The sequence below is a fragment of the Crocodylus porosus genome, unplaced genomic scaffold, assembly GCF_001723895.1.
Source record: "Crocodylus porosus isolate Cpor-Errol unplaced genomic scaffold, CroPor_comp1, whole genome shotgun sequence".
In the NCBI taxonomy this organism is placed as follows: Eukaryota; Metazoa; Chordata; order Crocodylia; family Crocodylidae; genus Crocodylus; species Crocodylus porosus.
This window is the reverse complement of record NW_017728925.1, coordinates 13,451,631-13,465,815: the sequence shown is the minus strand read 5'-3', so window position 1 is coordinate 13,465,815 and position 14,185 is coordinate 13,451,631. Positions and strand designations below refer to the sequence as shown.

The following is a 14,185-nucleotide window of genomic DNA, read 5'->3' as shown; positions in this document are numbered from 1 at the left end:
TTGAATTACACCAGTGTCACAGATACAAATTTGCTCGTTACATAACATAAAGCAGGCAAGTGTCAACAGCCCAATACTCAGACACGCTGCACTGATACGTTAATCCTCAGAGCTCCAAAACGTGCTTTTTTTTATATGGCTTTTCCAAGCCAACTTGGCACCCTGCTTCAGATGCTGATCCAAATTAGATTAGCTTTGCTGCTGGCTAGAGGAGACCGACTCCAGGAGATGGCTCAGCAGTCCGCCCCTGACACATACTGGAGGAGAATATGGATTTCTATAACATAAGCTGCTTTGGTTTCTTAAGCCAGTCAAAATACAGCGTCGGCATGTGCAAAGGGAGCTTCTCTCGACCGAGTGGGGAAAGTCAAAACATCCTACAAAATTCAGAGAACGTATCAGGCTTTCCATCAACAGTGCCGTGGAAAGCTACTTATCACTGGCATTCAGCGTAAAGGAGGCATTCAAACATGAGCAAGCATCCCCTGGGAGGAGAAAAGGGGCCAAAAGCTGTCGGTATAAAACTGGCACAGGTCCATGGAAGTCAGTGGAACCAGGCCAGTTTGCACTAGCAGAGAATCTGGTCTCCAACTGCACTTGCTCTTGCTTAGAAAGGGACCTAGCTTAATATATGAGCAACAACAACATTTGTATCTATGCAAAGGGGAAATCAAAACTCATCCTTCAATGCAACAACAGATCAGCCCATCGTCAGGAAGCAATTTACTCGCGCCCCACATACGGCAATGCATCAACGCCCAGCAGCATCATGGAGCTGCTCAGACATCCTCCGATGCAATCAGCTGCTGAGTGAGGCTGGATATCAGGCTCAGCAGATCAGCTGAGCTGGAAGGGCAAACTGGGTGGCTCCTCCAGATGCTATAGCAATTTGGCTCTGGTGTTTTTAGACTGGTGCATAGGGATGCAACTGCTGCGGTGTGGAGATTTGTAAAGAGCCAGGAATTTAAGAGGTCGGGACTGCTTCCCAACAATGCACAGAAGTGCGATTCCACACTCATTAGAAACCCATGCTAGGGGCTGCTCTCCATTATGGGAGTGTAAATCCCAACCAACTGCGCTAAGCAGAGCTATTCCGGATTTACACTGAGACTGGAATCCGGACCTGGATTCCCCAAGGAACGGCCACTGGTTTTGTCATTTCAGTGGTTTTATGCTGCAGACTTCAACACTGGAAAGCTGGCAGGTGTCCTCTGGCACGCAGCCGAGGCGGGTCGCTGTAAGTGAATTCAAAAGACTTCTCTTCCAAAGGGAAAAAGTAGCTGTGCTGCCTAGTGGCTGATGCTGCTTCAAAATGACATCTCAGCTCAAACGGTTCCTGAATGCTTCTGTCTGTCTTAAGTCACCCATGTTCCCACATTTAAAATGACAAGCCAAGACAAGAGCAGAACTGTTCCCCATTAGGAAGATGACACACACATCTTCCAAGTGGTTTAGCAATTTGCTGACGGCACAACAAATAAAGCACCTAATTTTCCTTGTGGTGCAGCAAGATGCCGTGAAGAGGGGATGCTCGAGAGGGCATATAATCATTTACGGGACACCGCCTCATCTCCATGGTCTGTAATGATTTTTCAGGTGATTGTGTTTCAGAGTTTCTTCCTGAACCCTTTGCCTATGGGAAAAGGAGCAAATTTGGACCTTACCATCTTTTAAATTAGTTGGCAGAGAGAAAGGATTACAAAGATGAATGAAAGGCAGGTGCTTGCAGCCCCTACCCACTGTGCAGCTGAAAAAGCTTGTTGCATGGAAAGAGGCCATTGGCATAGCTGTCTCAAAAACCTGAAAGCTGGTTTGGAGCAAAGCCAGACTTGATCAATACTTCCTCAGAGTCCAAGGGGGTTCAGAGGTCCCAGGATCTCAGCTAAGCCCATCCCTGATCACAGGTTTGAGGGGAAGAAAAAGGCAGACATGATCATTTCCTCCAGAATAGGCTTAAGGGACCTCTCATCGAAACCCTGACCTTTGGGGTGCAGGGAGAAAGCATGGGGACATCTCAGCCCCAGGACCCCAGCTGTCCCCTGGTCTCATTTCAAATGTGAATGCTGGCACTTGACTTCCAGTGGAGCGAGATGTCACCATGGAAGAAATACCAGTCAACAGGATGCTCCCACTGCTGCGGCACTAGCAGAGGCGAACCACGAGTAGATCTGAAAATAAGAGTTTGTTGTAGCTTATGGAAATCACTGCGTTTGCATCTCAAAGGTTCGTGTGATGTTAGCTCTAGCTTTACAGGCCTTTGATTTCTGGTGTCGTTTTGAGACTCAAGAAACGCTCATCTACCCTGGACGCAGATCCTAAGGCACCTCAGTACACTTCTCCATTGACTTACCTCTGACCACTCTGACATTTCCCACTGAGGCCCACAGGCCGGGTTCTTGCAGATCTTGCGTTCATCCGGCCTGGTAATATCAGCAGATTCACACAGGTCGCTGTAGACGGAGCTGTCGAACCCAGGGGAGATCATCTTCCAGCAGCGGACAATGCGAAACTGGTACCCTTCGCCGCAAGTGCGGGAGCACTCGCTCCAGCTGCTCGTCTCCCACCTGCAACCAAGCAAGAGAGAGACCAGGATTTCAGGATCTGCCTTCTGAACGGGGTACATAGAGTAGACATGACCCAACAGCAGCCTGGAAAAATGGCACTGCGTGAAGTACACCGGTGGTCGGCAATGTCTCTTCATGGCATTCGGCAACACTGCCAATAGTAATGCCTGTAGAGAGACCGTTGCAATGGGTATAATCTGTATCGGGGCTATAAATGTATCAGTCGTTTCCCAGAGGGGTAGAATTCAGCATTGCCATGGACTAATTTTATTAATTAAAGTTATAAAATTAAATTAATTTTATTAATATTTCTGACCCTGGATACCCGAGTTCACATGGGCTGTGCAGTGCTCAGACACCATCACCACGGGTCCAAAAACAAAACTAAGATAGAGACCCAGACAGTTCTACCAAAAAATGACTTCTGTGGGTCTCTGTCTAACCCTGAAAGGACATATGTCGACAGCCCAGCTCTGTAGCGACTCAATTCAGAAAATACTTGGATCTAGACCCGAGAAATTACTTACCTTACAGCGCTGTGGTTTCTTCCAAGATGCAGCCCACGTGGCTTTCACTCTTGGCACACACCTCCCCAGTGTGTACAAGATAAGATGCTTTTGCCCAACAGTTGCTGGGGGCACGTGTGTACACTAGATCTCATCACACAGCACCCTCCAATGAAGGCATGAAAGGAGGAGCAAGCCCAGCCGCCCCTCAGTTCCTTCCCACATAGGAAATAACATAACACAACTCCGCAGGAGCAGAGAAAGTGGGTGGGGTGCAGAGTTCATGGGCACAATATGTTAAGACTCACAGTAACGCTGGGGCAGGTAATGGTCTTTCTTTGCTGAGTGAATGCCCACAAGGATCCTGCTCCTTGTGACAAACGAGCGGCCATCAATGTGCCTGGAGGTATGTACGCTTTAATAAATGACTGCTTCTGATTGGGAAGCCTCTATACGAGGGTCTTGTAGCTGTGGACCGAGCACTGCATCCCTGCCCTACAAATTCCAGATAGGGGTCGTCATTCAAACAAGCACCTAGCAAAACGCCAAACTTTGTGGGGCAGGGAAAGCATGGGGTATCTCAGCCCAGGACCCCAACTGTACCCTAGTCTCATTCAAATGTGAATGGTGACACTTTACTTTCAGCGGGGTGAGACGTCACCGTGGAGGAAATACCAGTCAACAGGATGTTCTCACGGCAATAGCAGAGGTGAGCCACGAGTAGATTTAATGCCTAGCGGGCATTCACGCAGCAAAGAAAGACTGTTACTTGCCCTAGAGCAACTGTGGTTTTTAACATATTGTGCCTGAGGACTCTGCTAACTGAGCTGGCTCATAATGTGGCCCATTGCAATCACCTGATCAAAATTCCTCATTGCAGTCACGTACATGCTTGCTTCCGGACCAATACAGATTAAACTCCAAATAATGACAGGGATGCAAGGAGCTGGAAAGCACTGGAAAGATTCAGCACTCTTAGAAGTGCTGCCTGCATTCACTAACCTATAGTCCTGTCTATCTGTACCAGGCAGCTGCCACCCAAATGGAAATCAGAGATCCCGTGGCACTTTTCAGCGACCCAACATTGCCATCCTGACTTGTGTCAATATATTTGAAGCCCAGTAAAGGCAGAGATGGATTCCCAGTAGTGACAGCTACACTCCTCTGTAGTTCTTGTCTATGAAGCCTGACTTTGGATGACCACCTTTAGGCACTGAAGTTTGGTGCCCACAGGCCACTCACTTGGGCTCTCAAGACTGATCTGTGGTGCTGTACTGTTTCCCATTGCTCCACTGTGTCACAGATATCTTCGAATTGTGATGATGAGGACTAAAGCGGCAGCTAGGGAGAAGTGTTTCAAACAAGGCGCTGTGCTTTGCAGCCATGGGCACTGCAGGAGGCCCAGACCAGCAAGAATGCAAGCACCTGAAGCATGCATAGATGATAGGAGACATGCAAGCGCTACTCCATCCTCACTGAATGCAAGAACCATACCAGGGTCGTATCAAGGTAGGAACATGTCAGATGCACACTCCGCTCCCACAGAAGCACAAGCTCCACACTTAATGCCCTTTTGTTTTAGTTGGGCGATGTGTGTGAAGGACAGCTCTGGACTCAGGACGTTCAGTAAGACATGGGCGCAGGTCGTTGAACCACTACAGATGTCATGTCTTGGGTCCAGAGAGATCTTGCCATTCAAAACAAACACTGCACATACTCACCATTCCCAGATAATGAATCCACCTCCACAAGTGACAATGCCAACATAAACTTTTTGGGCACTTGCAAGCATATGCCAGACCTCTGGCATTGCTCCAGCCTAGTCAGTGATGGTGCGTTATTTCCGGCCTACGCTTCATTCACTTGCAAGGTGTGGGAGGGGGAAAGTGTTCAGGAAGTCTCATTCTCTTACCCAACAGGACAGGACCCACCCAAACTGTGCCAAAGGGCTCAAACCTTCCCACCTGCGGGCAGGAGGGTTGTCCAGCCTTTGCCTCTGACCTGTGCAAACACTCAATAAAATAGGTTTCAACCTAAGTCATCGTGAAGGCTCCTATCCTGGCCAGCGAGTTCTTCGCCCCCTTTCTGCACTGGCTTGGGAAGGATCATTACAGATGGACTCAAGCCCAAGCCCCAGATCCTAACATCCCAGGAACTAACGCTGGGGAAGTTTTTGACCTGTTGGCTTGGGCTAAGGAGTCTCGAAGAGAGTTCCCACCTGCTCCAAGCAATCCTAAGGAAGACAAAAATGTGCGGCCCCTTTACGAATGCCTTAGTGATGTGGTACCTTGGCTGGCATTCTCTTCCAGCACAGAATTCATGGACAGGCTCAGGACGGGTCATGGCATCACAGTACGTATCATCCACTTCGATCCCATCATAACGAACACACATTGCATACGTGGACATCACTCCTAGTTTTAAAAGAAACACACACACACAGAATGGAAGTTCGGTGACTTTCATCCTACACGCCTTTTGAGCTGTATTTTCCAAAATGTCGTTCCAAAGTATAATCAAAGGGCCTGCTCCAGACCCTGGGGGCAAGAAGCAAACAGTGGTAGGAGGGTGGTGCAGTGGAGGAACTCCTAAGTCATCCCACCTACACAGGGCAGGATGGTCCGGGGAAGGCCCTTCGGTGCTCCTTAGTTGCACACCAATGCAGCACCCACCCAGCACTTGCCCTTACACCAGCATCAGAGTCGGATGGTCAAAGAAACTATTCACACGTTACTGGGGCCCTCAGCCAAGTACTGACAGGATATTAGATTCCTATTCTGCCTTATTCTTGGGGAAGAATGGGAAAGAGCCTCCCCCCACCCCACACATCCACACAAATCATGCCACAATTATACCCTTACGCTCACAGGGCGCATACAGTACACTTGGCATGGTATTGATTTGTACATGAGTATTAACAAAGGGATTGATTCGTATTGATTTGTACATGAGTATTAACAGAGGAATTACTCCCCACTCTCCTGCGTCAGGCACAGAAAGCAGAACATCATCACACCGGGACCTGTTCCCCTGCAGTCTAGTTTGCCAGAATAAAAGTTATTCAGCCCATTCCGGGACCCAGCTTGGAACCAACAGACTGATCTGGCCACAGGTAACAAGGATCCTGGCTGTCCTGGTTCTCTCCAAATCATGCAAAAGGATGTACGAGCCTGGACATTGCAGCATTCCTCCAATACATAGCTGCCTATACACATGCCGCTTCACGTTCTCATTAGACTGTCAGAGGAGACTTGATTCATCAAGTCTGCTCTGGAATCTAGTTAGAGCGCTCCAGCGCGGCCTCATCGTCATGTGTATAAGCCCCAGCGTGTTTAAAAATGGCCACTGAGGCACTTTATCTGAACCTCACCGAATGAGGTTTAGATCAATCATCCCACAGTCATTTTTAAACCCTCAGGGGCTTAATGGTGAGGCATTTTAATCAGAGCAACTCTCCAGGAACCGCTCTAATTACAATGCCCTTCCCCCCTCTCCTCCGCAAGCACGTGTATTAGGCAGTCTATGTGACTAGCAAAGTCGTCTCCCTGCTATCGAGAGCTTGGGTCAAACCCAAAGTTTTCCTCAGCATGGAGAAATATGATCAGGAGAGATCACACCACTCAAGAGCATACTTGGTTCCAGGATTTGGAGCAGAGGGACACCTTGCAAAGTTCTTGGTCTCAGGAGATTTTGTAGAGGTGCCTGTAGAACAAGACAACAGCGCTGGGACACTTAAAAAAAAAAAAAAATTGGTGAGTTTGTTCCTTTCAAAAGTCTCTCTCTCAAGGTTTGAATCCCTTCTTTGGACTTTCTAATTCCAGAAGCAATAAAGCTTCTGCTTTATTTCAGTTAAGATGCTATTTGTGACACAGTGGGTGCGTCTACATGCTCACTAATGCGCTGTAGTTGCAGCACATTAAGTTTAGCACATGTATAACCAAGTACTAAATCAATGTGCAGTAACCGGCACTACTGTGCATTAGTGCCGGCGCATGCCTTTTTAGTGGTGCTACTGCACAGAAGCCTAATATGTCGCATAGCACATTAGCACCGTTTCCCACGTGACACACTACTGTGCGGTAGTATTAGGCTACTGTGCATTTAGCATCTCGTGTAGACATGCCCAGTGCAAGCAGACATGCTCCCAAGATGAACGTTCTGCCTACGCCCATCTTTCAGGACAAGCCTTAGATGGCTTGTGGGCCAGTGTTACTACCCAATAATCAATAAGCCATAATGAGGAAGAGAGATCAGCTCATAGGAGACTGGAGGGGATGAAGTGAAGAGGCAACAGCTAGATCTGAATCTGGTCGACATCAGTGGAATGATGCCAGTTTGACCCCCATCTCACGGAGATCACGCTCAGAATCAGGCACTAGAGAAACAACACAAAAATCAAAAAACAAACGCTGTTTTGTTTCTACAGTTTGCAAACCTCCTCTCGGTCAGAGAGAAGCTGCGCTTGGCAAAATATTTTAAAGCTGAGTGGAAAAAAAAAAATTGGCTGCATAAACTTCAATCGTCCTCCTGTCCTGATGGCTCAAGTTCAAGGAGCCAGTAAGCTAAAACTTGGTACAAGCCTGAGGATCCTGCAGGGTCCTGGATCCTGCAGTGCAGCCCTGCTGGGCTAGGAAATGAAAAAAATGTTAATCATTACCTAGAGGGGAAGTTTAAAAAAAAAAAAAAAAAGGGATTCACTTAATGTCAGCGTTTTGCACAAAGTGGTTCTGACTATGTGCATGTAAAAGCATTAAAAAGCCAGGCTTGGTGGGTCGTTTTCCCCCTAAAAGCAACATATTCCAGGGAACGAGATGCTCGTGGAATATAAATGGGTCTCAGTTGCAAAAGGCCCTCAGTGAGACTTAGAAACCAAGTGCCACCAGGATGTATGCTCCTAAGTCACTTGGGAAAAAGCTTTCTTGTTGGTTCCAGTTAGAAGTATCGACTTGATTCTCCACTCCTGCATTTACACGTGCACAGAGTGAATACCAGGTGCTACCACATCAGAAGGGGGCTCCCCATGGGCACAGGGCTTGTCCACTCCGATCCAAATGCAGAATCCAGGCACTACCGGCTCCATCCGGCACATGATCCACAGCCCGCTGACTCCGCCGGGCTCTGGATCAGGTCCGGAGACACTACTAGGTCCTCCCAATCTGACAGACATAAAAGCGACTCACGCACCCGGAGATGGCAGGAGTTGTGCAAAGGCTGAACGGGGCTGCTTGTTATAACTACCTGTGGTACATGTAGAGCTGCAGGGTTCGTGGGAGGAAAGCTTCCACCTGTACATGTCAGCAGCACTCACACCTTGGCCCTTTCTTAACAACTTCAATCTGTTTCTAGCAATAAGCAAAAAAAACAAAACAAAAAACAAAACAAAAACACAAAAAAAGGGTTTACAAGGAGAGCGTGGACAGATACGCATCAGATATGCAAACAGGTCAGGCTGTCGGGCCACAATTGGGTTTGGTTTTTTGGTTTGGATTTTGCTTAATCGGTTTTTATTTTAATTTATTTTTTACAACATACCTGTCCTGAGCCCAAAGTAGAATCCCCAGCCTGGTTAGAGGCAGAGCTTCCACTGTCTAGAAATAGAGAGAATGGGATAAAAATACCCACAAGAAGAAACAGTTCAGAATTTAACAAAGTTTGCATTTTTTTTTTTTTTTTTTTGCTCAAATACTCCTAACCCTAACCAGACAGTACGTAAAGGTGCAGTATCTCCTTCCTGAGGATGCCGGCATCCGACAACGTATGCCACACGGACGGTTGCAGCTCAAACAGGACAGAGCAAATTCTCCCTACAAGCAAAGACTTGAGATTTTCAAATCTCACAGCCTTACCCTTTCCATGAGCCGAAATACGGCACAGGACTTTCCTGCGGCCGCTAGTCTAATCACAAAAGGCATGCCACGTTCTTATGTCCCTACATGTCACCTTGGCTAGATTTTATTTTAGATATATACTGTGCATCCCTTAGGAAATAGTATGTTCACACTCATAACACCATTGATAAAGGATAAAATAAGCATTTATGAAATCAAGCAGAGTAACTTCTTCACGGTTCGTTGCACAGGTATATGATGTAATGTTATATAATACATCAGAGATACTGCACCTTTATAACAGTAAACTCTTTTAAAAAAAAAATCTATGCTCATGACTTTGTTTCAACCCTTAACATGGCTAGACTGGCTTAAAATTGTATGCAAGGTTATATCCTGATATCCAGCTGTCTCTGGCCTAGCAAGATATATGCAGCTTGTATGATTTCTAGGCAGCAGAAGCTCTGAAATTGCCTTATTTATGCATTCGTAAGAAAAGTTTGTGTCCATTCGACCGCAGAATAGCTTTAAAAGGACACTGCGGAGTATTTTTATAGTTTCCCTTCTAGACCCACCCTCCCTCCATTGTTAACAATGATCTCTTAGAAGAATTAAAAACAACCACCTCATTTTCCCCATTGATTTTGCCTCAGTCATCTTGGCAAAGGGTCCTTTCCTGTGTTTGAAATGGAGCTGAAATGAACATGGCTATTTTTGTTCAAAAAATAACAAATCTTGGCTTACTATAAATAGTGCTTTATCTTGCCAAAACAGCTTCGATTGTGGACCAGCATCACCCATTGATGTCAACACAGCCCTGGTGACTGTCTGCTCATTAACTACTGCTGTTTAGTCGGCTGAAGGCACCACAAAAGAACCATTTTCCCCAAGACCTGTTAAAATGGTGGTTGGCCTCTGTGCCGTCTACACTTATTATTTTTTTAATTTATTCTGGAAAACAATCCTGCTGCCTAGATGCCTCATGCTCTGTTCTGATCTCAGTTAATCCAGAGCGAATCCAAAGCAACTTTAAGCAATCAGGACTCGTGGTAGAGATGATATCTTTTATTAGACCAACTAGACTTTTGCAACAAAAAAAAGTCTTTAATTGCAAGCTTTCAGGCACAAACACCCTTCTTCAGACATAGGAGAAAAGACCGTAAAGTAACCTGGGGTTTTCATGACTTCATAAGGGTTACTCTCGATTTAAACGGGCACGAGTGACCGTGAGTTTGGCCTCTGGCGCACGCACAGCATTTGTCTCTCCTTCCCCATCCTCTGGTTTGCACACCCAAAATAGGTTTCTTCTCCCACTTGAGGATGAAAAAAAACCCTCAACAGTGTCCCTTTCGCATAAGGGTCCTTAGTGCAAGAGCTTCTTCTCCAAGCCACGAGATTGCAGGAGCACGTTCTAGATAAATGAGACATCTCGTCATATGGGAACATTTAGTCCTCTTCCCTTGCAGGGCCCAGACATAACTATTACTTTGTTTTCTTCTAAATGCAAACAGCAGTGAGCTGTTATACAACCAGACTGGTGTTTTTCTCCGTTTATTAGGATCGTTATTATTATGGGTTACTATCGGGACACCTCTTTTCTTCCCCAGTGGAACATTGGGGTGGGGGGGCAGGTTCCCCACTTTTGGGAGCAAACAAGCAGCAACAACAAAACCAGTGCCACCCTCTCTCTGCAAACAGCAAGGCGCACCCCAAACTAGCTTCACGCTGAAATGCTTTGCCGGGGCTGGGGAAGCAAATGTCTCTTCCTGGCAGGAACAGTCCTCCTGGAATCAGCTGTTGTTTTGGCTGCCTAACTTCAAGAAAGGGTCTTTGTCACAGAAGAATCTCTCTAGCCACTGCACAACAACACAGAGGTTTCACAGTCAAAGGCCTCGGGCTCATCTTTTCCCTTGAGACTCCGGGTTTGCTTGCTTCTTAATTTCACCCCTTTTAAGCAAAACCTCGAAAGAGCGTATTCCCCAGGGGCAGCGCAGACGTCTCTTGAATTATGTCAGGGTGAATTGAGGCAGTTAGTAAAGTACTAGCTTTACTTGAGCCAAGCCTTGTATAAGAAGGTGGGTTTTTTTAGAAACTAGGCTGGCTCTTAGCAGAAACATGGGTCTAGCAGTTACGTGCTTATACCAGTACAGTTTATTCCCACATAGGAGGGATACAAGTCACCCCATAATAAGATGCTTTTATAGTGAGGTCATCGTATCTACACTGAGAGTTATATATGGGGTAGGGGGGAAATCATCCCTGCCCCCTAACCAACAATATAAAAAAAAAAAAAACTAGTAAGTTCAAATTCTCGGTTCCTCTGCACTATGTGCAGCCATTAACACCAGGCTAAAGCGCAGGGGTGGGCAAAATGCGGCCCGCGGGCCAGATGCAGCCTCCCAAGCCGTTCTATCTGGGCCACAGGGCCCCTAAAGAGTGATGAAAATTAATATTTATCCGCCCCCGGCTGCCCGTCATGCGGCCCTCGATGGCTTGCCAACACTCAGTGAGCGGCCCTCCGCCCAGAATAATTGCCCGGCCCTGCCAAAGTGAGTGCAAAGGGGATGGTCATTACCTCTCTGATCCCAAGTGTCGGTCACACAACTATAGGGATGTATTTGGTGACTGTGTTGGTCTGAGACCAAAAGAAATGCAAATTATAGACGTGCCATCAGCCCGCTGACCCTGCTGCCACTGCAGCCAGCAGGAACTCTCCCACTCTTCGACGGGCACAGGACTCAGGCCCCCGGCAATCACCCCTACCTTGGATGAGTACAAATGGAATAATACAACTTAGTTGTCCGTTTCTTTCAGCTTCTACCCCAAAAGAAAATCAGAGCAAACTAAGCTCTCGGCTCCACCTGGGAAACTCATTTAGTCTCGGGGGGAGCAGGATCCAGTACAGACAACGTCCCTGGGAAAGTCCACAAAGAGGTGTGGAAACCACCCAAGTTTCCTCTGACAGTCTTCACAAGGAAAAAAAATAAGGGTGGTTTTAACACGTGCTAAGATGCTACTGCAAACAAGCTCTGGCTTTTGACATGTCAGCCCGGGGAGGTAACCACAACAAGGAAGGAAAGGTTTGCCTGGACCGGCAGCTGGTGCCTCTGAAAACTGCCCATCTTCTCTACATGTTAACGCGTTGTCTGATTAATATGTGTTAAAAGATGCCCTTTCTCCCAGCACAGACATGGCTACAGAGTCTCCTCTGTTTTGCTGTATGGGGAGGGTGCATTTCCCTGCCCCGTGGCACTGGCAAGGGCGGCTGTTCCTGGAGCCTTCAGATGAACTGAGGCTTCAGGACAAGCCCTAACAGGAGCTGACCATCTGCCAGGCTTCTCCTGGCACCTCCTTCCCCTGCGGCCGCACCTTTCCTGAGGAAGCCTTGGTGTCTTGTAGTCAAGGGATCAAATCTCCTGCCAGGGAGGAGCAGTCAATGCTGGTTGACCTGACTAGAAATCCATCTGGAGAGCCAGGGAGCAGACTACAGACAGCCACTGCTTCCTGCGTCTGCCCTCCGCGGCGGAGACCCATCCAGCTGCCAAGGTGTACCCCCCCGGCCCGTGCAGCCCCTCTGCACCGAGCAATGCAAAGCCTCTCCACGCTCCAGCCGTTTAACAACAGCTTCACTCCTAGTCACCGGCTGCCAGCTTTCCCCGGCATCTCCCAAATCCTGCTCCCATAAATCAGATGCATTATCCGCTCCGTCCGCCGTCCTCTGGGCTGCGTGCTCATACAGCACGCGGCGTGCCGAGATGCACGACAGCACAGGGCTGCCGTTTTCTGGCCCGGCGCACGCACACACGTGCGCACGCAGACGCGCGCTTGCTATATTTGGGAGCGCGAGCCGCCGATGACGCTCGGAGCCTCCTGCAAGCTCCTGGCCGGGGAGCAGGGTTTTCGCACAGTGCACTCATGTCAGCCACGCACGACTTTTCTTTTGAGGCCTGCTTACAAGCTTCGCTGCTGGGGGGGCGGAGGGAGGGCAGATCCGACCTCAGCCGCGCTCATTCGGTTCTGCACAGCCCCGGTGCCACAAAGCTGTCTTGGGCTGGCCTTCGTGGGGAGCTCTGAAACCACCCACCGCAGGCTGCCAGGACGGGGGGAGTGGCTGGTGAGGATTTGGCATGGCCGTATCATCCCTCAGCCTTGGCAGCTTGCAGCTGCCAGAATGGCCCCAGGGGACCAGTGGTAGCTGGCACTGCTTAGAGCCAGTCCGGGACGGTCAGCCAAATATTCTGGTAGCGAGAGAGAGAGGAGGAGGAGGAATGCAAAACTTCTTTCCGCTCCCCCCTCCAAGGATGCTCCAAGAACAGCTCCGCCACCACTTACTGCCGCAGCCTATCAAGGCCCCAATGGACCAGAACACCATGAAAAGTGGCATTTTTGTCTGGAGAGGAAAACACTGGGGGTGTCAAGAAAACTGCGCTGCCAGGCAGGCCCCCTGCCCACGTAAATGCCACTGTGGGAAGCAGGGGGGTGAAGTGCCTGCTGCATGGGGAGATGACCGCAGGGCTACCTGCTTTGAGTGCTCCTGTCACCCCGTTCCTGGCGGGTCTGATGGCTTTGCGGTCTGCAACACATGCACGATTGCCAGCAGCGCTGGGAGGCCTGCGGTATTACCATCGTCACGTGGAAGGGGAGCCAAGGCATGGCGAGAGCTGTACTACTGACGCCGAGACACAGAGAAGCAGGCCCTACTCCGCACGCGCTAAGCCCAACAACTAGGCCACACAAACAGCTCCGACTCTAAGCCATCTACCCTGCCGAACTGCTGGGTTTGGGATGTGCATGAAGGTATATGCAAGCCTATCTCTGAGCAACAGCTTGCTAGGGAAACGGTACAGACAGCCTAAGTGACTCACCCAAGGTCAGGCAGGACATCTGTGGTAGAGCAGGAAATGAACTCAGTGTCCCTTGAGCCCCAAGAGGCCGAGGCTTTCGCACATGAATGGCATCAGCTTTGTTTAGTCAAAAGCATCAGTGAAACAGTCAACCCACTCCCTGGCAGCTCACAGAAAGCTCCTGCAGATCCTTTCCCATCAAGCTGGGCTTAAACCTGCACCTCCCCTGGCATTATTAGAAGGGGCTTTTCGTTAAGGGGTTTCCCAACGTGTGTGTTTATTTGAAGGATCATTCTTTAACCTAAATAAACCTAGCAATGACATCGATCACTTCTGAGGTGGGCTCACTCTGCCAGTCGCAAGGGGAAGGATCATTACCCCTAGTCTGCAGGTGGGGAAACTGAGGCACAGAAAGGTGAGGTGATGTACCCAAGGAAACGCAT

At 48.6% G+C, this 14,185-nt stretch overlaps 1 protein-coding gene across 6 annotated transcripts in view; it reads right to left on the bottom strand.

Annotated features, from left to right (window-relative positions):
* The window catches only part of ADAMTSL2 (ADAMTS like 2), a 43,697-nt gene that overhangs the window by 13,266 nt on the left and 16,246 nt on the right, over positions 1–14,185 (bottom strand). For 5 of the 6 annotated variants that reach the window (XM_019540890.1, XM_019540886.1, XM_019540887.1 and 2 more), the window contains 3 exons: positions 8,309–8,412; positions 5,358–5,484; positions 2,351–2,564 (listed from right to left, as the gene is read on the bottom strand). In XM_019540890.1, coding sequence (XP_019396435.1) covers positions 2,351–2,564; positions 5,358–5,484; positions 8,309–8,412 — 445 coding nt within the window. The remainder of the gene's footprint in view (positions 1–2,350; positions 2,565–5,357; positions 5,485–8,308; positions 8,413–14,185) is intronic. The other variant, XM_019540891.1, reaches the window with a different exon arrangement.